At 51.8% G+C, this 27909-nt stretch overlaps 1 protein-coding gene across 1 annotated transcript; it reads left to right on the top strand.

The window, feature by feature from the left end:
* Window positions 1-1467: 1467 nt before the first annotated feature.
* On the top strand, window positions 1468-23689 carry Myh7 (myosin heavy chain 7). Its single transcript, XM_076850018.2, has 39 exons — window positions 1468-1564; window positions 3387-3595; window positions 3869-4012; window positions 4286-4442; window positions 4534-4561; window positions 5300-5408; window positions 5490-5582; window positions 5683-5746; window positions 6134-6232; window positions 6469-6572; window positions 7171-7309; window positions 7404-7522; window positions 7643-7792; window positions 8055-8225; window positions 8835-9144; window positions 9400-9467; window positions 9804-9891; window positions 10731-10848; window positions 10958-11081; window positions 11366-11502; window positions 11760-12015; window positions 12828-13070; window positions 13219-13395; window positions 14171-14316; window positions 15514-15604; window positions 16319-16708; window positions 16942-17068; window positions 17248-17366; window positions 18057-18253; window positions 18798-18981; window positions 19166-19331; window positions 19485-19609; window positions 20163-20471; window positions 20705-20908; window positions 21028-21153; window positions 21261-21536; window positions 22624-22719; window positions 22842-22976; window positions 23556-23689. The coding sequence occupies exons 2-39, from the start codon at window positions 3395-3397 to the stop codon at window positions 23571-23573; spliced, it is 5808 nt and encodes a 1935-aa protein (XP_076706133.1). The 5' UTR covers window positions 1468-1564; window positions 3387-3394; the 3' UTR covers window positions 23574-23689.
* Window positions 23690-27909: the final 4220 nt, after the last annotated feature.

The following is a 27909-nucleotide window of genomic DNA, read 5'->3' as shown; positions in this document are numbered from 1 at the left end:
AGACACAGCCCCTGTAGTCTGTGGTCTGTCCCCCACTTGCCGGCACCCCCACACACACCCATCTGCTCAATGCCCTCAGACTTGGTTACAGAGCAGCCCCCATGGGGCCCCCTCCTGGATTTCCTCTTTCCTCCTGTGCCCATCCCACCTTTAAAATGTACCTGCTGGGCACCCCATCCCCCAGGCCTGCCTCTTTCCTCCAAGCTGACAGCTAATCAGATGGATTAATCCGCATGCGCTGAGAGCTGTGCTTGGGAAGAAGGGAGGATTTCAAACCAAACCACGCAGCGGTTGCCTGGACACGGAGCAGTGAGGCTTGCACGCAGACATCCAGCACAGCTCCTTTCTCTCCTCCCCTGTGGCTGCTCCCTGAGTCTGCAGGAGCTCGGGAGGATTTTCCTGTCCTGTTCCTTTCCCCATTTGCCAGAACACTAATCACAACCAAGTCTGGTCAGAGGTCACTCCAGCAGAAGCTGAGTGGGTCAGGCAACAGCAGTATTGGTTGGGGGTCTCCTAACTCTGAGCAGCTGTATTATCTATAGCCCTAAGTGTGTGAGCCCCTGGGCTAAGGCATCTAGTACCTGCAGGGTAGATGAGTAATGAGTCAGGAAAGGGCTCCCAACTGGGACTATCAGGCTGCTGGGTCCTGCCTTCACACACAGTGGGTCCTTACCTCCTAGGAATCCCAGCCCCCCTTTCTAGGCCAGCTCTGTCCCCCATCTCTAAGGTTTCTCACCTTGAAATTTTGCTGTTCCCATTAGTTGTGTGACCTTAGAAAAGGCACTTCCCCTCTCTATAAATGAAGAACTTGGATGGATCACTAAAGAATTGTCTGGCTCTGAGGCTCAGTGACCTCAACACATTGACTTCTGGTCCAAAGAAATCACTGCCTGAGCCAGAGTCCCACGTCTAAGCTCCTGGTCATCCATTGTTCCTACCACCTAACAAGGAAACTTCCTTCCAGTTGCCCCAGGTCAGCTCCCACCTTGGGGTCATGCCCCCAGCTCTGCCCTACCCCTTTATGCTGCTGACACTCAGCCTCTTCCCATCTCACAGTTGGATGCAGGCCCAGGGCAGGGGAGCAGGGAGGACACTGTGAAAATAGGGCCAGGCCAGTGCTGGGGATAGGGGGTATCAGGCTCAGAGTGCAAGGGGCCAGGAGTGCCCTACAGGACAGCCAGGGCCCTGTCTGCCAGAGGTCATGGTGGTCGTGGTCAATTTGCTCTCCAGCTAGCTGGGGAATGTGAGGTCTGCCCTGGGAGATATTTTTGCTGCACTTTGAGCCACCCCGCCCCCTGGAACTCAGACCCTGCACGCTCCATGCCATAACAATGACGACCACTTCCAATTGTTTCCTAGCTGGAGGGGGAGGGGGAGCACTGTTTGGGCAGGGGGGGCAGGGCGGGGGAAATGCTTTTAGTGACAACAGCCCTTTCTAAATCTGGCTAGGGACTGGGTGCAGGTGGGGGTGGGGGCACCCTGCTGCCCCATATATACAGCCCCTGAGACCAGGTCTGACTCTCAGCTCTTTCCTGCTTTCTGTGTGTTTCCTTGCTGCTCTCAGGTAGGAATGGGAGCTGGAGGCCTTCTCCTGGGATAAGGGGGCTCCAGGTTTAAGAAGCAGTTCCCTAGGAACAGCAAGCTTCTTGCAGGGCTCTATGCAGAGTACCCAGTATGGTCATTGAGCACACATGAGCAGATCTAAATATGTATGTCTTTGCCATGGGAATGAGGGGGCTCATGTGTTCCCAAGGGAAGATATCTGTATCTGAGCATATAGGACCAGAATACATAAGAAGAGAGAGAGAGAGAGAGAGAGAGAGAGTGTGTGTGTGTGTGTGTGTACGCGCATGTGCATGTGTAAGTGCATATGTTTTGAATGTAAGGGAAGGTGTGTGCTTCCACTACCTAAGACATGGATAAGGGGGAGATGTATTTATCATCATGTCAGAGGACAAGCAGGTCCATCTGTGAGAGGAGTGAAAGATGGCAAAGAATGATTACATAGGAATTGTGTATACATACAAGTAGTTCAGTAGGGTCTGGAACATATAATTGCCATGTCCATATATGTGGAGGCATTTGTCTGTGCATCCAGAAATCATGACTGTTGCAGTGTAAGTAACCATGCAGAAAGAGCTCACAGACACGTGGTTGTGGTCACACAGCCATACAAGCCTATTTATGCCATATATATATATATATATACACATACACATACATACACATCTGTTGTTGAAGAACATGTGGCATGCTGGGGGGAGGTGCTGAGGTATAAAAAGGAAGCCTGACTTTGTGTGACATGTGTACATAGGAATGTGTGTTCATCAGAGGGCATGTGGCAGTGTTGGGCTGTGTGATGGGGGACCTGGATGAGGACACTCACAGTGTCTTCTCTCTGAAAATGCCCACAAAGAGTGACAAAATGGGGACAGGACGGAAAAGCACTGGCTTTAGAGTCATGAGGCTCGAGGTCAAGACTTGGCTCTATTACTTATTGTTTTGTCTCGGACAAGCAAGCCACTTAACCCTGATTCCCTCTTCTGTCCAGTGGGGTGAGGACTGAGTAAGTGAATGTGCATAGAAGTGTTTTGAATGAAAACCCTGAACGAATGTGACCACTATTGGTTTTCAGGTGACTCAAAAAAAGTTTCACTGCCTGGGTATATACGAAGGTGGGACCATCTCCCAAGAGTGGGAGGATTGGGCTCAAGTGTTGCATTAACACCAGGAAACTGTTAGAACTAGTCATTGGGGGAAAGGAAATAGTGTTTGGAAAGGAAGAAAAAGCATGGGACCTGAGAAGCTGACCACCACTTGCAACTTGATTCAGTTCCAGGGAAGGGTGGTTGTGCCAAAGGACAGAGCCAGGGAGAAGAGGGGAAGTGGTGCTAGTCAGGTTGGGCCACTCTCCATGTCCCCTGCAGGCCTGGGCTCCCTTCCTCATCTCTAGACACATTTGAGGAACCAATGAAAGAAAAGCTGAAGACAGAGTGTGAGGAATCTGGGAAGAATGGGCATTTTAGCCCCAAACCCAAGCTATGGAACTCTCCCATTTCTGCCTTGCCTGTGGGAGGACATCTTGGCTACCAAGAGCAGCTTATCTATAACTTCTGGGGGAGGGCAGAGGTTGGTGAGGGTCAAAGATGGATGTAGTCAGATTCCTGCTCTCAGAAGCAGTGCAAGACACTCTTCTGACCCCTGGGACAGCCCTAGCCTGAACAAAAGCTGGTTGTCCCTTCTGCCCTGGTGGATTTGCTAGACTGCTCTCTGGTTAAGAATGAGGGACTCACTGGTAACTCCTCTTGAGCATGTGCTAGGTTTGGGGATTCCCACCTAAAGGAGAGAGCAATGGGAGGAAAGACAGCTTCTCCTGCTTACTCTAGGCACAGCCATGGTGGATGCGGAGATGGCCGCGTTTGGGGCTGCCGCCCCCTTCCTGCGCAAATCAGAGAAGGAGCGGCTGGAAGCCCAGACCAGGCCCTTTGACCTCAAGAAGGATGTCTTTGTGCCTGATGAAAAAGAAGAGTTTGTCAAGGCCAAGATTGTGTCTCGAGAAGGTGGCAAAGTCACTGCTGAGACTGAGAATGGCAAGGTGGGTGTCTACCACATCCCCACACCTGGGATGGGCTCACCTCTGGGATTATAGGCATGTGCCACTGTGCCAGGCTGAGTCTCCTTCCCTTTGGATAGAGATCCAAACCCTCAAAGAGCCCTTCTCATTCCCAGCATCCAATCTGGGCTCTCGGTGAGATCCTGGTTCCTTCCCTGCTGGATACCAGGGTCTTGTAACATGCCCTCCTCCTTTCCCTGATGAGGGAGAAGGGGAAACACAGGCTGACAGGAGGGTCTCTGGGGGATGTTGCAGACGGTGACCGTGAAGGAGGACCAGGTGATGCAGCAGAACCCACCCAAGTTTGACAAGATTGAGGACATGGCCATGCTGACCTTCCTGCACGAGCCGGCGGTGCTGTATAACCTCAAGGAGCGCTACGCCTCCTGGATGATCTACGTGAGTGGAGGCACCAGGCTCTCCATTGGAACGGACCATCCTGACCCAAGGGTTTCCACTCCTGAGCCAAAATATCTACTTCTGGTGCCCAGGCAGTGTTGCACTCTATTTAGTCCCTAAATCCTTGCTCCATTCAAATGCCTTGGGCTGGCATGACTCATAAGAACCCATTTAGAGTTTTCCATTTCCCTTTCTCTCCCCTGGGGTCTTTAACTCCGAAAATCACCACCTCTCCCCACTTCATCACTGGAAACCCACTTTTTCTATTTCTAGACCTACTCCGGCCTCTTCTGTGTCACTGTCAACCCCTACAAGTGGCTGCCAGTGTACAATGCCGAGGTGGTGGCCGCCTACCGGGGCAAGAAGAGGAGCGAGGCCCCACCTCACATCTTCTCCATCTCTGACAACGCCTATCAGTACATGCTGACAGGTGAGCCCTGCACCCACCCTGTGCCTGCCCACCCAACCCCCCAGCTGAGCCCTCAGCCCTCACTGCACTGTCTCTCCTCTTTCTCTTCCAGATCGGGAGAACCAGTCCATCCTCATCACGTGAGTGTAGTCCTGCACTGTTCCCTTCCAGCATTTCTAAGCCCAGCCCCAGCAGGGACCCAGAGCACTATAGTCCTTCCTCTTCTCCTCTGCCTTCATGCTCATCTCCCTTTTTTTCTCTGATCTTTGCCCTGACCCTTCTCTTTGCTTTCTCCTCTTATTTTCTCCTCCCCATCCCTCTCCTATTTTTCCTCTCTCATCTCCTTTGCCTACTCTCCTCTAACTCACCATTCACCCATAAGATTATTGCTACCGTGTCTTCTTCTCCTCCTCATTTTCTTTCATCTTTTCCTTTAGGAACTTTCCTCATTCTTTAAGCCCCATCCATTATTTTCTAAAACACCCGAGGCCTATCTCCTCCTACTGACCTTGCCCGATCAAGCATGGGCTCAACCTGCCCAAACCCAGCGCCTCCTTGTGCCCGGCTGTTACCCCTAACCCTATGAATGTCTGAAGATGGCTGTGTGTTTTGGGTACCTATTATCCAGCAGCTTCCTACTTAGGGGTCCTACTCCCAGATAAGACAGATATTTTCTCTGGGCTGGGGTTGTGGCTCAGTGGTAGAGTGCTTGCCTGGCATGTGTGAAACCCTGGGTTCGATCCTCAGCACCTCATATAAATTAAATTAATAAATAAAATAAAATATCTAAAAAAAAACAAAACAAAAACAGACAGACATTCTCTCTTCACTCAAGCAGTGTTGTTCTCTGTCTAATGAACCCCTGACTCTCCTGACAGCGGAGAATCCGGTGCTGGGAAGACAGTCAACACCAAGAGGGTCATCCAGTACTTTGCTGTGATCGCCGCCATTGGGGACCGCAGCAAAAAGGACCAGAACCCAGGCAAGGTAGGCCAGGTGTCCTTCAAGGCTTGCGCTGAAGAAAGGGAGGGGCAGCCTCTCATCTGCCATTCTTTCTTGACTCTTCAGGGCACCCTGGAGGATCAAATTATCCAGGCAAACCCTGCTCTGGAGGCCTTTGGCAACGCCAAGACTGTCCGGAATGACAACTCTTCCCGTTTTGTGAGTGGTCCCTGACCTTGAGCCTGGGACTTGAGTTTAAGGGATGGCCTCAAGTATGAGCCTTCCCCCAACTCATCACCACCCTCCTCCATCTCTTCAGGGGAAATTCATTCGAATCCACTTTGGAGCTACAGGGAAACTGGCATCTGCAGACATAGAGACCTGTGAGCACCAAGAATTTGCTGGGGCTCAGCAAATTTGTCCTTGATGATCTCATCTCCCCACCCCAACTCTGTTTTTCTCCTCTCTTCCTGTCTGTCTCTATGCGTCTGTGGCTCTAGGACTGTATATTTGTCTTTCCCCGAGACTTGCTCTGGGTCTTTATCTGTCTCTGTCTCTGTACATTTGTGTATGTTTCTCTGGGATTTTTGCCTGAAACGATCCCTCTCCTTTTGGGTCTTTGTCTTCATCTGTGAGTGTGAGCTCTGTGTACCATGCCAGTCCACCCCCTCTGACTTTTGCTTGCTACGTTTATCATTTATCTTCCTCTTTTTTCTTGTATCTGAAAATCTAACCTTTTCCTTTCTCTCCTTCTATCTGACGGTTCACAGACCTTCTGGAAAAATCCAGAGTTATTTTCCAGCTGAAAGCAGAGAGAGATTATCACATTTTCTACCAAATCCTGTCTAACAAAAAGCCTGAGTTGCTGGGTGAGTCAGAGCCACCAACGGAGACCAGCTATCTCCATGGCAACCTGGTCCCTGCTGCTTGTGGTTGGATTCAGTTAGCATGCCCTGGGCTTCACGGCACTGTTAGATTCAGTTCTATGGGATGCAGAGCCAAGACAAGCCCTATCCTGTGTTGCCCCAGGGCTATGTGCATGGCTGGCAGCCCCCATGAAAGCCAGGGGCTTGTGTCATATTCGAACCACATCCCATCCTCCTAGACATGCTGCTGATCACCAACAACCCCTATGATTATGCATTCATCTCCCAAGGAGAGACCACCGTGGCCTCAATCGATGACTCTGAAGAGCTCATGGCCACTGATGTAAGTGTGTGAGGACCAAGCCAAAGGCGGAAAATGGGCAGCAGGGGCACAATTGGCCAGTTCACCACTGGGGAGGAATAAAGCTAAGACATTGGCTGTCCGTTGTATGGACTCCCTGATAGCCAGAATGTGCTCTGTCACCAGGGTATGCTGGGATACTGTGAGATGAGACAGGCCAGGCCAGTATTTGGCGTTCAACCAAACAAGAGAGGGCTGAAAGCCATGGGACACAGAGGCAGACAAGGCAAGAAATAAGGCATCACCAAGGAGAAGGGAAAGGGAGTCAGGGGGCTGAGGAAGGCTATTAGGTAAAGAACAGCTGCAGAAGGTGTGGGAGGCCAGCAGGGGAGCAAGGCAAACGACTAGAAACCTAAGTGGGTACAGCTCCAGAAAAGACCTAGGACTATTGAGAGTGGGCGGAGCCGAGGCCACACCCTGCTCTCGAATCTTCCATCTTTGTTTTGGAGTTCCCAGCGGGGCGTGGGAGTCTGGGAACCCACAGGGATTAAGAATACAAGTTCTCTCCAATTTATGAGTGATCTCATTTACCAGTCATACTTCCATTTCTGGGATCCTCCTATTTGGGGTCTGCCTACAGAATGCCTTTGATGTATTGGGCTTCACTTCAGAAGAGAAGAGCTCCATTTACAAGCTGACGGGCGCCATCATGCACTTTGGAAACATGAAGTTCAAACAGAAGCAGCGGGAGGAGCAGGCGGAGCCCGATGGCACTGAAGGTGGGAGGCAGGGAAGTTGGGCAGAGCCACTGAGGGCCACAGGTGCTGAGCAGTCCAACCCTTACCAAATTTGCTACTTGACTTTTCCTTTTAGAGGCTGACAAGTCCGCCTACCTTATGGGACTGAACTCAGCTGACCTGCTCAAGGGGCTGTGCCACCCTCGGGTGAAAGTGGGCAATGAGTATGTCACCAAGGGACAGAATGTCCAGCAGGTGGGTCATTTTCAGAAGATAAAATGGATGGGGTGGGGATCTTAGTATGGAGAGGTGGGAGCTTTCAAATTCCTTCCTCCTGGCAAGCCTGTTCATCTGGGTCTTTCCCCTACCTCACAGGTGATATATGCCACCGGAGCACTGGCCAAGGCGGTGTATGAGAAAATGTTCAACTGGATGGTGACACGCATCAACGCCACCCTGGAGACCAAGCAGCCACGCCAGTACTTCATAGGAGTCTTGGACATCGCTGGCTTCGAGATCTTTGATGTGAGCCGGGGAGCCACTTGCACACTCACAGTCACTTGTGGAGGGCCAGCTATGGGTCAAGCACAGAAAGGCAGTGGCACTGACAGAGCAGTCATTGTCCCTGTCCTCAGGGCAAGCCCTCCCTCCCCTGCCTTGACCTGGGAGGGGACCAGCCCCACCCCTGCTGGGCTTGGGCATGGTGCATGGCACAGCCCTGGGCTGACCCCCATGGCCACCCAGACACCTGCCTGCCTGACCTGCTCCTGCCCCTCCCCGCCTGCAGTTCAACAGCTTTGAGCAGCTCTGCATCAACTTCACCAACGAGAAGCTGCAGCAGTTCTTCAACCACCACATGTTCGTGCTGGAGCAGGAGGAGTACAAGAAGGAGGGCATCGAGTGGGAGTTCATTGACTTTGGCATGGACCTGCAGGCCTGCATTGACCTCATCGAGAAGGTGCCTGGCCCTGCAACCTGTGTCTCCCTCCTCTGCTAGATCAGACAAAGCAGCAGCCCCTCTCCCTTAGGGGAATGTGAACTGAATAATTAATAGAAGTGAGGCTGAAGAGTCTCAAGCCCAAGTTTCCAGAGCCCTGTTGTTGTCCTATTATCCAGGAGAGGGAGGCATCTGAAACAGCTGAGTTTCCAGGGGCTTGGGAGTGGACACATGGATGATGGACAACTGCAGGACACTCCCCCACTAGAGTGTTTAATGGCCCTTGTTTACACCCAAGGATCAGGATATGTAAGGGTAGCATGGGGGGGGGGTCATAAAAGTACACTTATTTTCAACCCTGGCATCTCAGGGATCTGGATGATGGAGTGATATGTAAAGCCCAAATAGCAGCCACATTTCAAGATTTTCACTAGGGTCCCTCGGTCATCAATAAAATTCTCCATTGTGGAAAACTTGAGCAGATGCCAGTCGATAGATGACTGTCCTCAGAACTGAGCCTAATACCTTGATACAACAAGGGGCATCTCCATGAGCAAATATTGACAGTGGAGCAGAATCCATCTCCACTGTGTGATGCACATTCAGTGATGCTCTCCCCTCTACCCCCAGCCCATGGGTATCATGTCCATCCTGGAAGAGGAGTGCATGTTCCCCAAGGCCACTGACATGACCTTCAAGGCCAAGCTTTATGACAACCACCTGGGCAAGTCCAACAACTTCCAGAAGCCACGCAATATCAAGGGGAAGCAGGAAGCCCACTTCTCCCTGATCCACTATGCCGGCATCGTGGACTACAACATCTTGGGCTGGCTGCAGAAGAACAAAGACCCACTCAATGAGACAGTGGTGGGCTTGTACCAGAAGTCCTCCCTCAAGCTTCTTAGCAACCTATTTGCCAACTACGCCGGGGCTGATGCACGTAAGTAGAGACAGAGGCATCCCAGGGGAATAAGGAATAGAGTTTCTGCCATGCTTCTGAAACAGGTCAATTGCTACACCACACTGTTTCCTGCCCTAAGGTTTACAGACTGAATGGGATGGAAGTGGGTGGAGGTGACTACATTGAAGACTGGGTCGGCCAGTGGGATGTGAAGAGAAGCTGTGATTCTTCACCCCATGCCTCTATTCTCCACACACCCAATGGTCTTATTTTTGTTGTCTCCCTTTCCCACAGCTGTTGAAAAGGGCAAAGGCAAAGCCAAGAAAGGCTCATCCTTTCAGACTGTGTCAGCTCTGCACAGGGTAAGTGTGTGGCCCCAGCTCTGATTCATCATGGCTCCCTATCAACTGTGGTGCCTGAACCCCCACACAGCCCTGGCCCTTCCCTGCCTTCTTCATCTCCAATTCCTCTCCCTCCAAGTCTCCCCTATGCATTCTTGGTCCTTTCTCTTGGTCATCAATTCCTGTCATCTACTGGCCTCTAATCTCACCTCTCATTTCCATCTGCCTCCCACCCTTTTCATCCTCTTGCATTCTCTTCATCTCTTTCTCTTCCATCTCTTCCTTTCCTACTTCTTTTTCTTTACTTTTTTTTCATTTTTTTTTTTTTACTCTTCCCTCTTGTTTTTTCTGCCACAGGAAAATCTGAACAAGTTAATGACCAACCTCCGCTCCACCCACCCCCATTTTGTGCGTTGCATCATCCCCAATGAGACAAAGTCCCCAGGTGAGCCATGCACTCAGGCCAGCCCATGGATGGGCCAGGGACAGGCCCCTGTAAGTCATCTCCTAATCTACTACCATTATTCTTTCCAAATGACATTCTTCTCCTATCCCCTGTGAGGTCTCCCAGACCACCTGCTCACAGTGCTACCTTATGTGTAATTCTGGATAGCACTTTGATGGACATCACCTCATCAGTGACTTTCAACCCTAAAATGAGAAATTCAAGAACTGTCTATCCAGTGTGTGTCTGTGTGTGTGTGTCTGTGTGTGTGTGTATACGCAACACTAGGAATTGAATCCAGGGGCACACTTTGACTGGGCTCTATCCCCAGCCCTTTTTATTTTTACTTTAAGAGAGGGTCTCACTAAATTGCCCAGACTGGCTTCAAACTTGTGACCCTCCTGCCTCAGCTCCCAACTAGCCAGGATTGCATGTGTGTACTACTGCACCCAGTTCTGTCTATCCATTTTTATCTGTAAGGAGACAGAAAGAAGCTCAGGGACCTGGGTTCAAGGCCTAGCTCTGATCTTGATCAGCTCTGTGACCTTTGGCAAGTCATTTAATCCATTTGGCTTTAGCCTTTTCCTCCAGAAAATGGAATATAGCTGTCCTGACCACCACCTATGAAAACAGGTATAAGCCTATAAAAAAAATGTGAAAGCCTTTGGTTATTCCTAAAAGTATGGATAGGGGAAAAAATGAAACAAATGAAGGATTATTATTAACTGACTTGCTAAGTTATAGGCTAATAAGTGCCAGGGCCATGATCAGAACCCAGAACTTTTTGGCACTTATCCCAGTGCTCTCCTTACACAATCTGCTTTCCCCTCTTGCCACAGGGGTGATGGACAACCCCCTGGTCATGCACCAGCTGCGCTGCAACGGCGTGCTGGAGGGCATCCGCATCTGCAGGAAGGGCTTCCCCAACCGCATTCTCTACGGGGACTTCCGGCAGAGGTGGGTACAGATGTGCCCCAGAGTGCAGGAGTCTGCAGGCATCCTTAGAATTCTGTAGGCAGAGCAGAATCTATGTACAGTGCAGTGACCCCAGCAATCCTCTCCCCAGGTATCGCATCCTGAACCCAGCGGCCATCCCTGAGGGACAGTTCATTGACAGCAGGAAAGGGGCAGAGAAGCTGCTGAGCTCTCTGGACATTGACCACAACCAGTATAAGTTTGGACACACCAAGGTGAGGAAAAGCAAGAAACAAATTATTTAAAGGAAGATGTCTCTTGTCCTTTGATTCCTCACCTCTTGACTCCTTTTGCCAATCATCTTAGGGATACTCTGGACCATGTGCTGTGGTTCAAATGCTCCCCATCCCGGCAAACACCTCTCCCATTCCACTTCCAAATACCACTGACCCCCTCCCTTCAATTAATTTCTAAATGCTGCTCTTCCCAAGATCATCTCCACCACCTCTTTTCCCTCATACATCTTTCTAGTCATGGCCGACACACACTTTCTCTGCAGGTGTTCTTCAAAGCGGGTCTGCTGGGGCTGCTGGAAGAGATGCGAGATGAGAGGCTGAGCCGCATCATCACACGCATCCAGGCCCAGTCCCGGGGTGTCCTCTCCAGAATGGAGTTTAAGAAGCTGCTGGAACGCAGGTGAGAGATCTCAAAAGGACATTCCCAGCCTCTCTGAGACCCAGGCTGGTTCAAAGGCAGTGTCAAGAGAAAGACCTCACTGGGTCTTCAAAAATAGAGGCAAGGGCTCCCGTGGATACATTATGGTCCCTGGGGTTGAAGGGCCTCAGAAAGGGTGGAATGGATGGAGAAAAGGGGGTGTTACCTAGGAGTCAGGGCCTCAGGTGGGAAGGAGTCAGGAAGGCTCTCTCACCACTCCTCTTGCTGGGCCCTTGCAGAGACTCCCTGCTAATAATCCAGTGGAACATTCGGGCCTTCATGGGAGTCAAGAATTGGCCGTGGATGAAGCTCTACTTCAAGATCAAGCCACTGCTGAAGAGCGCAGAGACAGAGAAGGAGATGGCTACTATGAAGGAGGAGTTCGGGCGCATCAAAGATGCACTGGAGAAGTCTGAGGCTCGCCGGAAGGAGCTAGAGGAGAAGATGGTGTCCCTGTTGCAGGAAAAGAATGACCTGCAGCTCCAAGTGCAGGCGGTGAGGTTCCTGGGCCATTATTGGCCCTTCCACCTTTCTCTTCCCACATGTCCCACAACTCTACGCCTCCCCACACAGGGGCTCACCATCTTGTCCTTTCACAGGCAAAATATTTTATTTCCAAAGACCCCCAAGGTGGTCCCTCAGGAGGAGGAAAGGGTAAAAGAACTAATTTTAAAATATATATGCTTTCTTCCTGAGTTCGGTCTAGATCCACAGCTTAATAATTTTATGACCTTAAGGAAATCACAAATCTTTTTTTTTTTTTTTGTACTAGAGATTGAACTCAGGGGCACTTAACCACTGAACCACATCCCCAGTCCTGTTTTATATTTTATTTAGAGACAGGGTCTCACTCAGTTGCTTAGGCCTTGTTAAATTGCTGACCGGCTTTGAACTCAGCCTCCCAAGTCACTGGGATTATAGGAGTGTGCCACCATACCCAGCCCACAAGTCATCTTTGAGCCTCAATTTCTTCATTTCTAAATGGAATAAATCTGCCTATCTCACTACATTGTAAATACGTAAAAGTGTTTGGCAACTGCAAATGCAGTTCCCTTTCTTCAATGGAGATGTCTAGAGAAAGAGAGACAAATAAAGATGCCTAGCTCCCTCATTCTCTCCTCCTCTGCCCAATGCTCCCAATTCACATTTTCTAAAACTCTTCCCTTTCCTATCCTTCCAAAACTCTACTCAACTGAGAATACCCTAGAGCTCCACTCCCCTTTGAGGGATGTACCTTTCCCTTCATCTAACCATGAGGACTAGGACTCTGCCTGCTAAACAACCTCCCCTCTGTGCCTTACCCTCAGGAACAAGACAACCTGGCTGATGCAGAGGAGCGCTGCGACCAGCTGATCAAGAACAAGATCCAGCTGGAGGCCAAGGTGAAGGAAATGACTGAGAGGCTGGAGGATGAGGAGGAGATGAATGCTGAGCTCACCGCCAAGAAGCGCAAACTGGAAGATGAGTGCTCTGAGCTCAAAAGGGACATTGATGACTTGGAGCTGACACTGGCCAAGGTGGAGAAGGAGAAGCACGCAACAGAGAACAAGGTGAGGGCAGCTCCCTCTGACTCCAGCCCAGGTCTCCTCAGGATTCCCAGGCCAGCATGTGGTCCTGGTCCTTGACATGGAGGTCCCCAGAGATGTCTCCAGACCAGTGACCTTTGACCTTAATGGGGCTGGGGTTTGGGATTGACAGGTGAAGAACCTGACAGAGGAGATGGCTGGGCTGGATGAGATCATTGCCAAACTGACCAAGGAGAAGAAAGCTCTGCAAGAGGCCCACCAGCAGGCCCTGGATGACCTTCAGGCTGAGGAGGACAAGGTCAACACCCTGACCAAAGCCAAGGTCAAGCTAGAGCAGCAGGTGGATGATGTAAGTAGACTCAGAGTGACAGGGCCTAGATACAAAATGTCCATCTGTGTTCGAAGGGTGTGGTTGTGCGGCTGTGTGTGTATTTTGGGAGGGGAGTGTTGGAGGAAGTTCACTCTCCTGATACCTTCCTGAAGGAAACTGGGAAAAAGGAAACGAAGAGGGTGATCCGTTCTGAATTATGCATCTAATCCCACTGATATGATCAATGATAGAGATAGACTTTCTTATTTAATCTAGTTTTAAGCCCATCTATCTCTTCCTTTGACTACAGGATTGAGGGGACCTCTGGTAAGACTCTGGTACATGTCTCTGAGAACTCTGTGAGGCTCCTCAAGGAGGATCTTTTCGCTTCTGATATTTTGGGCAGATCTGATCATGAGTGATCACTGGCCTATGGATGTCCTCTCACTCTATACTTATTTAAATATCTGTCATAGCTCAAGACTGAGAGCTCCCTTTAGACAGGAACTTGTACAGACACTTGTGTCTGCAGAACCTAGTACACAGCCTGGCAACAGTAAGTGCTTATACGATGCTGAATGAATGAATATAGCTTTGAGGTTGTGTCCCACAGTCATTCCTTAAATATGTGTCCAGCAGTCTCTCCGTGGTAGGTGCTCTCACAATCCCTGGGAACATTTGGCCCACTCTGGGGAAGTTTTTCCAAGTCTTGGATGCTCCCCTAAGATTCCCCAAATGTGGAGTAACTGAGCTACAAAATCACCAAGTCAGGTGCCTGACCTCATGGGGCATGGCTGGGCCTTGTCTTCACCAGCTGGAGGGATCCTTGGAGCAGGAGAAGAAGGTGCGCATGGATCTGGAACGAGCGAAGAGGAAACTGGAGGGTGACCTGAAGCTGACCCAAGAAAGCATCATGGACCTGGAGAATGACAAGCAGCAGCTAGATGAGCGGCTAAAAAAGTACAATGTTCTGCTCCCCACTACCTTTCCTCCTCCCCAGGCCTACAGCCTGCTCTGCCCATAGCAAGACAAGCTGACACCCAACCTGAGAGGCCACGCCCTCAGGCAGCTTCCATAACAAGATGCTTAAACTTCAGCAAAGGTCCCCCAGAAGAGGGCTGTGCTCCCCAAGACCCATACATCAGGGTCTTGTTGTCCTCCCTGGCAAAAAGTTTCACTTGGATCCCTCAAGCCCTTTCTTCCTATGGGGCACTCAGTAGGGATGAAAACAAGTGCTTGGTCCCTTTTGTACATGACTCTATTGGAGATCAGTTAATTGACGTGGAGGAAGCCGTCACACAAAATCTCCCAGGAAAGTCCCTTTGGGTGTTTCAGAGAGAACCCAGAAAGCCTCAAAGAAATGGGTCTGCCCACATGCCCAAGAAGTGGAGGGGCCAGTTCATTTCTTTTTCTGAGTAACTTGTGGTCCCAATTATTTCAAATCCTCCCAAAGTATACACATCCACCTTCCAGACTTGGTGAATGGTGAGTTGTAGAACATATTTTGATACCTGAGGATCTTATGGTACCTCAACCTGTGTTTGCACAGGGGTCTTCTCACTTTCCCAGGTGCAGAATTTACTGAATGAATCAACTAGGATTCCATTAGTTCCTCAGCCACCTTTTTTTTTTTTTTGGTACTGGGTATTGAACCCAGGGACACTTACCCTGAGCCACATCCACAGAACTTTTTATATTTTATTTAAAGACAGGGTCTTTCCAAGTTGCTTAGTGCCTCTCTAAGTTTCTGAGGTTGGCTTTGAACTTGATCCCCCTGCTTCAGCCTCCCCGGCTGTTTTCAGCCACATTTTAAAGATGGTATCTTTAGTCCTACCAAGGAAACTCAGGCTCATAAAGGTTAACAAGTTGTCCAAAGTAACAACGACAAACTAAAAATAAGCTAGTCCAACCTTTTCATTTTTCAGATGGAAGAAAAAAAGAGAGGAAAGACCCACAGAGCCCAGTTTACCAGGCTATTCCCACTACATTATTGTTGGGCTTCGATCCTATGGCAGGTGTTCAGGGATCCTACGTACCCCTGGACAATTTTCTGATTAAATCCTATTCTCTATTTGTTTTATTGTAATCTCCAGTGATTGCTATTGGGCCTCCAGAGAACACAGCTAGCCTTACCTCACCCTCACTTCTTCCCTACAGGAAGGACTTTGAGCTGAATGCACTCAATGCCAGGATTGAAGATGAACAGGCCCTGGGAAGCCAGCTGCAGAAGAAGCTCAAAGAGCTTCAGGTGAGGTCTAGAAAGCCCAGGCTGGACACTGCAGTCCTTGAGTTGGTTCTCAGCCTCCCCTGCTTCCCTCCTGCAGAATGTCCCTTCCCCGAGAATTATAGGAGCTTACCTTGTGTTCATGAAAGGAGACACAAAGCTATCACAGGTTCCCTAAAAGGGCTGTGTGATTCAAGGAAAACATCAGAAGAGACCCTGAAAAGGTCTAGGTCTGGAAGGTAGAAATCCTGGTTTCCTGTCCCAGCTCGGCCTTAGCTGGGTGAATATGGGAAGACCGCTACAGATTTCTGGGTCTCCATGCCCTCCCCTGTTACGGGTGACTGTTAAGAGCCTTTCAACACTGACAGTGAACTCTGAGGTTCTTATCTCAACAGCAGACACTGAGTTAGATCTACAGTTGTCTAATAAGACAGATACTGTTTTTAAACTTTGGTCTTTTTTTTTTCTTTTAACTGATTTAAATGTCCCAGACCTCTTTGTCCTTCAAGATCAAGCTTCAACTGCTTTCCTTTCAATAAAGAGAATGTATAGCATCCACCCAAAGGAAGGCTAACTCTGCTGTTCAAGCCACCTTCCCCAAATGCTTTCATGCCCACCTCTCTAGTAGAGCTAAACTCACTTAATGTTCCTAGCAGACTAGGAGACTTAGAGTCTTGGGGTGGGGGCCCAATGGAGAGGTCCAAGCAGGTGGTCTAAACCCTTCACATCTGGGCCCAGGCACGCATTGAGGAGCTGGAGGAGGAGCTGGAGGCTGAGCGCACGGCCAGGGCCAAAGTGGAGAAGCTGCGCTCAGACCTGTCCCGAGAGCTGGAGGAGATCAGTGAGAGGCTGGAGGAGGCTGGAGGGGCCACATCTGTGCAGATCGAGATGAACAAGAAGCGAGAGGCCGAGTTCCAGAAGATGAGGAGGGACCTGGAAGAGGCCACGCTGCAGCATGAGGCCACAGCTGCAGCCCTGCGCAAGAAGCACGCTGACAGTGTGGCTGAGCTGAGTGAGCAGATCGACAACCTGCAGCGGGTGAAGCAGAAGCTGGAGAAGGAGAAGAGCGAGTTCAAGCTGGAGCTGGACGATGTCACCTCCAACATGGAGCAGATCATCAAGGCCAAGGTGAGCCCAGCTCCACCAGTCCCCTCCTCCAGGTCCCTCTACCTATCACCACTTTTCCCCCTTTTTTTCTTTCTTCCTTGATGGCTCCTTTTCCTACTCGCCTTCTTCTACATGGTTCTCTAATCCCCTCCTCCCTTCCATACTTTCCCCTCTTCTTTTCTCCTTTAATTGCTCCCCTTCACTCCTTTCAGCCCCCACCCCCAACATCCATGCATTGCTTATCCCTCTCTCAGGCGAACCTGGAGAAGATGTGCCGGACCCTAGAGGACCAGATGAATGAGCATCGAAGCAAAGCTGAGGAGACCCAGCGTTCTGTCAATGACCTCACCAGCCAGCGGGCCAAGCTGCAGACTGAGAATGGTAAGCCTGGATCCCAGTATCTGGGCCTCCTGAGCCACCGCAGGCTCAGGTACACACACTCTTCACATGCACATGCATAGCATCTCTCCAGAAAATGGGACCTGAGGGTTAGGGAGGGGTTGGGGAGAGAGAGGAATGGCTGACTTTCAAGAGTTGAGAGTGCCTTGGTGCCTCCCCAGGTGAGCTGTCCCGGCAGCTGGATGAGAAGGAGGCACTAATTTCCCAGCTGACCCGAGGCAAGCTCACCTACACCCAACAGCTGGAGGATCTCAAGAGGCAGCTGGAGGAGGAGGTTAAGGTGAGGCCTGGACTCCAGCAACCAGGCCCAAGCAAGAGGCACACTAACTGGCCTTGCATCTGCATCCCTTCCTTTCCCAAGAATGAAGCTTGCTGTCTATCCACTAGTGTCTGAGAATCTCCAAAAGAAATAATAACCCAAACCCCACCACATGCTTTCTAACTCCATTTCCCAGGCCAGGACCCTGAACCTCTCTGCTGCCATCCCTGGGTGGAAGATAGGGGGTGAAGAGGTGACAAGAAAATAAAGTAGGGAGGCAGGTTATGGCCTTGGCTGGGCATAGGTATGGGATGCAGGGACTTCGTGAATGGGTCCTGGGATTAGTGGGACCATCTGAAAACTGAAGAAAGACACTAAACTGGACCTTTTCCTAGCACTTTGCTGAGTTTATGAAAAAAGGGCAAGAATCTGAGTTAAAGAATCACCAGAGCTCTATACTAACCTGCCTCGTATAGCCTGGTGATCTTGGGGAAATCTCCTGACCTCTCTGAGTCTCTCTTTCCCCCATAAGTTGCAGTGGTGAGATGGCTGTCATGGTACTGGGCTCATTGTTATTAATACTCAGCAAAATGTGTAGGTCCACTGGGGAAGCCAAGGGAGCAAGTTGAGATTGGTGTGAGGAGATGGGCAAGGGCTGGTGTTGCCTCATGGGTGAAGCTGACCCTGCTTCTGATGTCCACCTCTCCCTAGGCCAAGAACGCCCTGGCCCACGCACTGCAGTCAGCCCGGCATGACTGTGACCTGCTGCGGGAGCAGTATGAGGAAGAGACAGAGGCCAAGGCTGAGCTGCAGCGTGTCCTATCCAAGGCCAACTCAGAGGTGGCCCAGTGGAGGACCAAGTATGAGACAGATGCCATCCAGAGAACAGAGGAGCTGGAGGAGGCCAAGTGAGTCCCAATCAGCTGGCCTCTGGCTGAAGCCCCTTTGAGGTCAGGACTTTCTGCCCAGTCCTCTTCTTAGTAGCTGCCACACAGGGGATGTTTAGCTAGTGTTTGACAGTAGAGGAGGACCCTGCCCCAGCCCCACCTCCTGCTCCTCTCGGGGAAGCTTTTTGCTCGCGTTATGTTTCTCATCCGAATATAAGACGAACAAAAGGTTTGTCTGAGGGCTGAGTGCTCCCATGGGGCAGGGCACTGTGGCGTGGGAAGGGAGGGTCTGCAGAAGCCCACGCCCCCTCCACATCACAGCCAAGAGGCTGGTCTAGGGACAGAGGGACACCACCCCCACTCCTCCCAGGTGCTGCAGGTCTTCCACGCCTGCCACCAAGATACTCAGCCTGCCTAGTTCTCAGTCCCTGGGGCCTGTCCTTAGGCTTCTCTGAACACCACTTCTAAGTTTTCAAGGTTGTCTTCTGAAAGGCTCATGTTGTTTTCTCTTGTCCAAATCTACACCCTCGTTCTTCCTCATCCTCTCCCACCCTTCACTGGGCAGGAAGAAGCTGGCCCAGAGGCTACAGGATGCAGAGGAGGCCGTGGAGGCCGTCAACGCCAAGTGCTCTTCCCTGGAGAAGACCAAGCACCGGCTGCAGAACGAGATCGAGGACCTGATGGTGGATGTGGAGCGCTCTAACGCTGCCGCTGCGGCCCTGGACAAGAAGCAGAGGAACTTTGACAAGGTGGGTCATGGGTGGGGCCACAGCCAGTGTGCAGGTCTGGAGGGCCACAGGCATGGTACTAGTACAGGGACAGAGCCCATCTCCTCAGAGGCAGGGGAGGAAGGCTGAGCCCAGGCAAGGGGCCTGGAGCACCTGGACATGGGACTGGATGTGGAGGCTGCACAGTGAGCCTCGTCCCTTGCAGATCCTGGCCGAGTGGAAGCAGAAGTATGAGGAGTCACAGTCCGAGCTGGAGTCTTCGCAGAAGGAGGCGCGTTCCCTCAGCACCGAGCTCTTCAAGCTCAAGAACGCCTATGAGGAGTCGCTGGAGCACCTGGAGACCTTCAAGAGGGAGAACAAGAACCTGCAGGGTGAGCGGCCCCAAGGCAGGGAGGGTCCACATGTACAATGTCCCCATGGAGGGTCTGCCCAGGGACCCCAAAGGTGGGCTAAGCAAAGAGACATGCCTCCAGCCCGTTTTGGACCACAGCAGTCCCCAACTGAGTCACATGTCCTTCATACAGAGGAGATCTCTGACCTGACTGAGCAGCTGGGTTCAAGTGGAAAGAGTATCCACGAGCTGGAGAAGGTCCGCAAGCAGCTAGAGGCCGAGAAGCTGGAGCTGCAGTCAGCCCTGGAGGAGGCTGAGGTGGGTGCATAGGGTGGGGTGGGGAAGGGGTGGCAGAGGCCAAACTCATGGCTGCAGTCTCTGCTCTCATCTCCCCTTGGTCTGTTTTGCACACTGACCCATCAGGACAGTGCCTGGCACATAGCAGGCACTCAAAAAATATTTGGGGAAAGAATGCATGTGGGACCGCTCAACTCCATGCAAACATTTCACTTATTATATCCTAGATGAGTTCCCATTTCCACTCACCTCCCCTTCCGCCTCTGCCTGCCTCTTTGTGTTTTTAACACTCTGTGCCTGATTGCCTCCGTTTCCTTGGCAACACTTTTCTCTTCATTTTCCTCTTTGTCTTCATGCCTGGCTCTCCACTGTGAGGGCCTGAATCACCTTTTCTTAGGCTTGTTTTCATTTGCCTGGTACATTCTCTTTCTTCCTTCCTCTTTCTCCTTCTCTGACTGAGTCACTTACATCATTCTCGCACTCTCTGTATCCATGGCTTGTGGACAGAAGCCCACCACACACACCCTGGGCACTAACTGTCCTCCTCAGACCCCTCACCCCACCCTTGTCCCAGGCCTCCCTGGAGCATGAAGAGGGAAAGATCCTCCGAGCCCAGCTGGAGTTCAACCAGATCAAGGCAGAGATTGAGCGGAAGCTGGCAGAGAAGGACGAGGAGATGGAGCAGGCCAAGCGCAACCACCTGCGGGTGGTGGACTCGCTGCAGACCTCCCTGGATGCAGAGACACGCAGCCGCAATGAGGCCCTGCGGGTGAAGAAAAAGATGGAAGGTGACCTCAATGAGATGGAGATCCAGCTCAGCCATGCCAACCGCATGGCTGCTGAAGCCCAGAAGCAAGTCAAGAGCCTCCAGAGCTTGTTGAAGGTACACAGAGACTCTTGAAAGCAGGAGGTCACCTCATCCAGAAAGGGGATTAGCTTCCATGGGTCCTTTTTAAAGGGACACCAGCCCCCTCCTGCCCTGGGTCATTGCAGAGACCTTTATCAGGTCCCTGCTAAGCTACTGCAATGGGCTCTCCACCCATATCCAGCTCCTCGTAAGGGCCTTGTGAAGACAAGGCCAGCTCTCAATCTCATGTTCATTCTTCTAACCCTCAGGACACCCAGATCCAGCTGGATGACGCAGTCCGCGCCAATGATGACCTGAAGGAGAATATCGCCATCGTGGAGAGGCGCAACAATCTGCTCCAGGCTGAGCTGGAGGAGCTTCGGGCTGTGGTGGAGCAGACTGAGCGGTCACGGAAGCTGGCTGAGCAGGAGCTGATTGAGACCAGCGAGCGGGTGCAGCTGCTGCACTCCCAGGTAGGCAACACCCCTGTGCATTCCTGGATAGAGCAGGGGCTGCAGGACTCAGCTGGTAAGGTCAGGAGCCACACAGGGATGCTCAATGCCTTCCCTGCTCTGTTCACCACCCACCCCAGAACACCAGCCTCATCAACCAGAAAAAGAAGATGGATGCAGACCTCTCCCAGCTCCAGAGTGAAGTGGAGGAGGCAGTGCAAGAGTGCAGGAATGCCGAGGAGAAGGCCAAGAAGGCCATCACAGATGTGAGTCCCCCACCCTGCTCACCCACTCCAGGCCCGTGTCCCCTGGGCTAGGCAGTGAGGGTGTGAAGACTTGACCACACCACGTACCCCTGCTTTCCTGTGCACAGGCTGCCATGATGGCAGAGGAGCTGAAGAAGGAGCAGGACACAAGTGCCCACCTGGAGCGCATGAAGAAGAACATGGAGCAGACCATCAAGGACCTGCAGCACCGGCTGGACGAGGCTGAGCAGATCGCCCTCAAGGGTGGCAAAAAGCAGCTGCAGAAGCTGGAGGCCCGGGTGCGGGAGCTGGAGAATGAGCTGGAGGTGGAGCAGAAGCGCAATGCAGAGTCAGTGAAGGGCATGAGGAAGAGTGAGCGGCGCATCAAGGAGCTCACCTACCAGGTGCGGGCAGGGCGGTGACTCTAGCCCTTGCACTGAGCCACAGTGACAAGCACCCAAGGGAATGAAGTGTTTGTTCTTACCTTTTCTGGGGCAAGGGTTGAGTGCAGCCCCTGGCTGCCCTATTTCACTCTACCTAGCCCTGCCTCACCAGGGTGTCCCCAGGCCCAGACATCAGTCTCTGAGTTTCCTAGCCTGTGTGCACCACCTCAACATGCACCCTCAGCCCATACCTTGGGGATACACCCAGGGCTCCAGACAGGGCTCACCCAGCACAGCTCCCCAGGAAACAAATGTGTAGCCTCGCTCAGCCCAAAAGATACCAAAGCCACACCAAAGCCTTTCAAACAAATCTCAAAGTTTTAGTTACTCAGGACAGTACCCTCCAGATTTTCATGGTTCTAAATCAGACTCTCAATTAGAATTCGTTTCTCTACCAATCCAGTATGTCACCATTCCTGTAAATACACTTTGTCCTTAACCTAGATTAAATCACTCCATTGCAGCCCAGGAAATTCCATCATGCTCACATCCCCAAAGTCACTCCCAGCACAAACTGAGCTCCAGAGCCAGGGAGTTTATCCTCTATGAGGTCCTGACCTTCATGAGCCTGCTCCATAGAAGAGTACACACACACAATTTAGGGCATGATTTCAGGAATCCCACCATCCATTCCTTGTATTCCTTCCTGGTACACATCATTTAAAATATTTCTTTTCTTTTTTGGTACTGGGGATTGAACCCAGGGGCACTTAACCACTGAGCCAAATCCCCAGCCCTTTTTATATTTTATTTAGAGACAGGGTCTTGCTGAGTTGCTTAAGGCCTTGCTAAATTGCTGAGGCTGGCTTTGAACTCACAATTCTGCCTCAGCTTCCAGAGATACTGAGATTACAGGCATGCACCATCACACCTGGCAATATTCACACTTTTGGATAAGAAACTATAAGGAGAATTCAAGCATTTAGTATGGATCAGAAAATAGAATCAGTTCAGGATATTACATTCGGGATAACAAGAGAAGCTGGAGGTAGGAATGCTGCCCCTAATGACTGTACCAGCCTCACTCCTGCCCACCCCTGACCCCTAGACTGAAGAGGATAGGAAGAACCTGCTGCGGCTACAGGACCTGGTAGACAAGCTACAGCTCAAAGTCAAGGCCTACAAGCGCCAGGCTGAGGAGGCGGTGAGTGACCTTGCTGGGGTCAAGGCCTGGAGGAGGGACCAAGGGAAGCTGACCCCTTTCTTTGGAGGATGAGAGCCCAGGCCCCGTCTTACCTCATCCTCATATTCCCCAACTCCCCATAGGAGGAGCAGGCCAACACCAACCTGTCCAAGTTCCGCAAGGTGCAGCATGAGCTGGATGAGGCAGAGGAACGGGCCGACATCGCTGAGTCCCAGGTCAACAAGCTTCGGGCCAAGAGCCGTGACATTGGCACCAAGGTGGGTTCCCCCCCCCTGAGCTGTACTTGTTGCCTCCAATAGCAGGTGCACCTGCTCCTCCAGCCTCAGACAGAGCACCCACACACCATGGCTGCCTCCTTTTCATTTATTCCCTAATTGAACCAGAAAGCCCCAGAAGCCAACACAATTGAGTTCCCTGTGATTTCTAAGATTCTTTCAATGATCTGTAAATCCCAGCCCTAAGATTCTTTCAATGATCTGTAAATCCCAGCCCTAGAATGGTCATCCAGCCTACAACACCCCAATTTACCTACACCCAATATATTCCAATCCCCCCCCCCAACTGCTAGATTCATTTCCCTCCCACATGAGTGGCCTCTGACTTTGCCACTCAAGCATCAGAAGGACATCCCAGAGTACCACCTTGTCCTCATCCAGGAAGCTTCCCTCTGGCCCACCCCAGAGCTCGACCCTCCAGAACTCCCCGCTCCCACTCATAGTGGAAACCCACCTCAGGGTTTCCATCCATGCCCTGGTCTCACCTTTGCTTTCTGTGCCCCCTGCCCACAATGCCTGTCTCTCCAGAGCTAATTTGGACTTTTTTTTTTTTTTCAAAAGGCCTTGAATGAGGAATAGCTTTGCCACATCTTGATCTATCCAGTCCTGAGGGTGCCAATGAAGACCCAGACACAGCACCTTTTATAAGAGCCCCTTGGGAGGATGCAGAATAAAGCAAATTTCCTTGAAGCTGAGATCCTGCCTCTAGACTGTTCTTCACTGCCTGACAGCCATGGGGCCCAGATGGGGGTGGGGTAGGGTTCTAGAGGAGGAGGGGCAGCTTCAAAAGTCAGGCTAGGAGGCTTCTCCATGGAGTCTGTGAGGCTCTGAACCCTCCTAGCAGCAGAACTAGCCCATGGAATCTTCTTCCCCACCCAGCCAAATCAACAGAGGGGTTACACCTGTTCTTCCAGCCCTCTCCTTGGTCTAGCATCCCTTAGGGTGAAAGGAAACCCCTAAATCTCACCTAGAACACACTGAGTCCCCACCTCAGCCCCAGTCAACACTGTCCGACACTGGTATTATCTGGATCTGGGCCATGGGGAGGAGGTTTAGTGTGAAGGGGCTGACCAGTGCCCAGGGGTCCACAGAGGTGTGGGCCACGCAGGCTGTTGAAGTGATGGCCCTCTATGCTGCAGCCCCTGGCATGTCTCAGAGAACACAGCCTCTACATGGCTGTAGTCCACGAACCCTTCCAACACCATCCCTCACAGGGCCCAGGCCTCTCCCTACCGCAGCCAGGAGAAAAGCACCCTCAGTGCAGCTATCTTTCTTCTCTCTCTCATCCCAGGGCTCAGCCCCATATTCCAGGTACTCCTTTCTTCTCCCTTATTTCCCCACTGTAACTTCCATTCTCAAGGCCTCGCCCTTAAGCAGCTGCTGGGAGATGGGGTTCTTTGGCCCATGCATGGCAAGCCTTCTTAAGAGGAAGTAGGCAGAGGAAGGAGTAGAGGAGGGACTAGGGAAGGCCAATAGGCAAGATGCTGAGGAAGAGGGAAAGTACAGGTCCCTGGAGGGTTGGGAGGTGGAGGAAGGAGAAAGGGTCCCTTCAAGAAAGCAAGCCCAGCCTTCTTGGAGTTATTGCCACAGCTGGGCTGTTAGGGTGGGCCTGGGACTGTGGGCCTGAGAGACAATAGGACCCTTAGCTCCTCTGGGAACCTGGTCAGCCCTGGACTGAATCTCCCCTCACCCTCACCTCTGGACACACATTTTCCATGCACAGCCAGCTCCTGTTCCCCAGTCCTCCCTGGACTCTGAGCACTAAGTGAAGCAGTCAGAGCAAGGGCACTATGCCATGGAGGAGGGGACAGCAGTATTGAAAATAGAAGGTGAGGGGAGGGCATTTAAAGGGCACAGGGATGGAAAAAGGAAAGGCCTGAGGGGGTACTGTCAAGCGAGAAGGAGAACCCAGGGACACCATGAGCAGAAGAAATGGGGAAAAGAGAGACCAGACATGAGGAGGCCTTAGAAGGAACCCAGGCCCTCTCAGCTTCCACTTCTCCCCTTCCTAGGAACAGACTTGGAGAGTAATGAAGAGAGGAGTAGAGAAAAAGAAAGACCCATTTGAAGATGGAAATACATGGAAAAGTTATGGGAATCTAAGATCTAGAACCTAATAGATCAAGAGTTATAGATGCTGCTAAGACTGCCAGTCTGGGTACAGATAGCAAAGTCAAGGGCAGGCCCCAGGTTGAGTCTCTGAGGGAAGGAGGGGGTTGAGAGGGCATGGGTGAGAAGAGGAAATGAGGGGAGCCTCACACAGAGAAGCTCAAAGAGCAGGAAGTGACAGTGGGTGAAGGGAAGAATCCTTGGTCACCTTCAGATGCAAGAGTCAGGAAAACCAAGGAGGAGGGTAAGCAGGAGAGAGGTAGATGAGGAACCTGAACAAGATGTAAAGGCAGAGACAGGCTGAGAGCTCTAAGAGTTGACCTAGACAGGGCAAATCTCATGTCAGACCCCAAGACAGGCAGACATGGGCCCAGAAGAAGCAGAGGCCTGGGCTGACTTTGAGGTGGGAAACCAAGCAGAGGGAAAGAAAGGTCAGACACAGGGACAGACAGACACAGGGAGCCAGGCAGAAAAGGGGCTACCCACGCCAAGGAGACCCTGCCTCCTGGTCCCCCTCACCTGTGCTGGAGTCTCTCTCCTGTGCCTGCACACTCCAGGACTCCCAGCAGAATGCAGAGCCGGTTTGGGAAGCAGCTGAAGAAAGATGGAGAAGAGTATGTGAGAGCCAGGAAAGAGGAGGGGGCCCAGCAAAGGAGGAGGAGGGCAAACCAGACCATAAAGGGGGGTAGAGCCAGGAGCCAAGTTAACTCCTTCCTTCTTCCTCCTTCCATAGGAGAAGCAGGAACCGCCTGCCCACCTTCACCCTTCCCATCCATACCTATACCAAGTTTGGCATGCTCGGTGCACTGGGTTCCCTGAGGACAGAGCCTGGTCTTTGTCACCTGGACCTGACCCAACCTGACCTAGTGTTCTCAGCCCCTTATCATGTCCCCAGGGCCATGGGAAGCAGGCAGTGACGCACTGGGTCATGGGCTAACCCCCTGTTTGCATACTGGCACCTTGAGTGACCTAAAGCTGGGAACAGGTGGCCTGCATCCCCTGGGAATAACAATTTGGCATATGCACCTGCAGAAGATGGGGATGTGGGATCAACTCAGGTCCCTTCAAGGACACTGAATACAGGGTAATAATTCCCCTAGTGGGAGATGTATGTTCTTGATCCCCATAATGGGGCAGTGAAGTGTCCTAGGGGGTTGATGACCTTGGGGGGAAGTCACATCTTTAATGGAGAGTGCTCCTACCCAGAGAGGCTGACCCCTGTCTGTCCTACCCACCTCCACACCCTAGAGCTATATTGAGAGGTGATAGTAGATGGCGTGGGAGGGGGGAGCTGGGAGATTGTTCCTGGGTGTGAGGGTGTAGGGGAAAGCCAGAGCAGGGGAGTCTGGCTTTGTTTCCTGAACACAATGTCCACTTAGTCATAACAGGCACGGCCTGTTGAAGACCCAATACCTACAGCCTCTGAGAGGTGGCGACACTGGAGGATGGGGAGGGGTGCCTTGAGGGCCTGGACACTTGAGGACATCATGAAGAAAGCCATGTGAGTATGGGCTCCAGAAAGGTTGGGAGGGGACACCAGAGTTCTACCTGGGGTGGAGGGCCATCTGCAGAGCCCCACACCCTGGGATTGCAGAGCCTGGGGCCCAGCTGGTGTAAATCCCCAGGACTGCCAGGCGCCCCAGCCATCCTCAGCAGCACCTGCACCCTCTGGCAGCACAGAGAGGCAGAAGGGAGCAGCCCCCCACCCCCACCCCTCCTCCCTCAGGCCCCAGGATTAACGCCTCTGACCTCTCCACCAGGAACGAAGGATGGCAGTGGGACAGTAAAAACCTATGTGTGCAAATGTGGGCAAATGTGTGCATTAATGTGCATAAAAGCAAGAAGGGAAATCTGCAAGCTTAAGTGGGTAAGTGAAAAATCTGCATGTGTATAGCTGAAAATGGCCATGGACTTATGGCTGGTCAAGTCTATATGTGAAGGTACTAGACTGTGGGTCTCTGTGCAAGTCTGCCTGAGGCTGTGTGGGAGAAACCTCACTGTATGAGGGAGCTGGATGACAGCCACTGTACCAGAAGCACCAGGAGTAGGGTGGAGCTCCAGATGTGCCCCCAAATCAAGGCAGCCTCGAGTTCTCTAGAGAACACCTGGCTGGAGACTTGAGGGATAGAAACCAAGCAGAGCATTTTGGGCAGAGTAAGGGCAGGACAGAAATTCTTTTCCTGATGAAGGGAAAGTGAGTCAGGGAGCTGATGTCCTCTCTGGGCATCCTGGTTCTAGCCCCCAGACCCCAGAACTGTGGGACTCCAGGTCTGAGAGAGTAGGGAGATGCTCTCAGCCTGAGGCTATGTGAGAACAGGCAATGTAGAAAGCAGAGGGTAGGGAACCAAGGAGGGGGGCCTGTGACTGAGGGATAGGGGACAAGTATTTGTCCTGCAAGAGAAGGTGACCCTCGCCCAGTGTGTTCAACTCACCCTTCAGATTAAAAATAACTGAGGTAAGGGCCATGGTGGATGGGGGAGGTGGTGCGAAATGGTCCTGTCTTCTCACTATCTGCCCATCAGCCCTTTGGAGGGGAGGAATGTGCCCAAGGACTAAAAAAAGGCCCTGGAGCCAGAGGGGCTGGGGCAACGAACCTTTCATGGGCAAACCTGGGGGCCCTGCTGTCCTCCTGTCACCTTCAGAGCCAAAGGGATCAAGGGAGGAGGAGCCAGGAGGCAAGAGAGGTGGGAGGAGAGGGTCCCTCCGGAAGGACTCCAAATTTAGGCAGCAGGGTGGGGGAAGTGAGTATAAAGGAACCAGAGCTCTGTGGACACACAGAGACTCGTCCGACACAGGTAAGAGGGAG

This window comes from Callospermophilus lateralis, chromosome 3 (assembly GCF_048772815.1).
Source record: "Callospermophilus lateralis isolate mCalLat2 chromosome 3, mCalLat2.hap1, whole genome shotgun sequence".
Lineage (NCBI taxonomy): Eukaryota > Metazoa > Chordata > Mammalia > Rodentia > Sciuridae > Callospermophilus > Callospermophilus lateralis.
This window is presented reverse-complemented; position numbering and strand designations above follow the sequence as displayed.

Coding starts and splice junctions, on each gene's coding strand:
- Myh7 (XM_076850018.2), top strand. CDS start 3,395: ATGGTGGATGCGGAGATGGCCGCGTTTGGGGCTGCCGCCCCCTTCCTG. Junction 11,082..11,365: donor ATAAGTTTGGACACACCAAG/GTGAGGAAAAGC, acceptor CTTTCTCTGCAG/GTGTTCTTCAAAGCGGGTCT. Junction 15,605..16,318: donor AGAAGCTCAAAGAGCTTCAG/GTGAGGTCTAGA, acceptor ATCTGGGCCCAG/GCACGCATTGAGGAGCTGGA.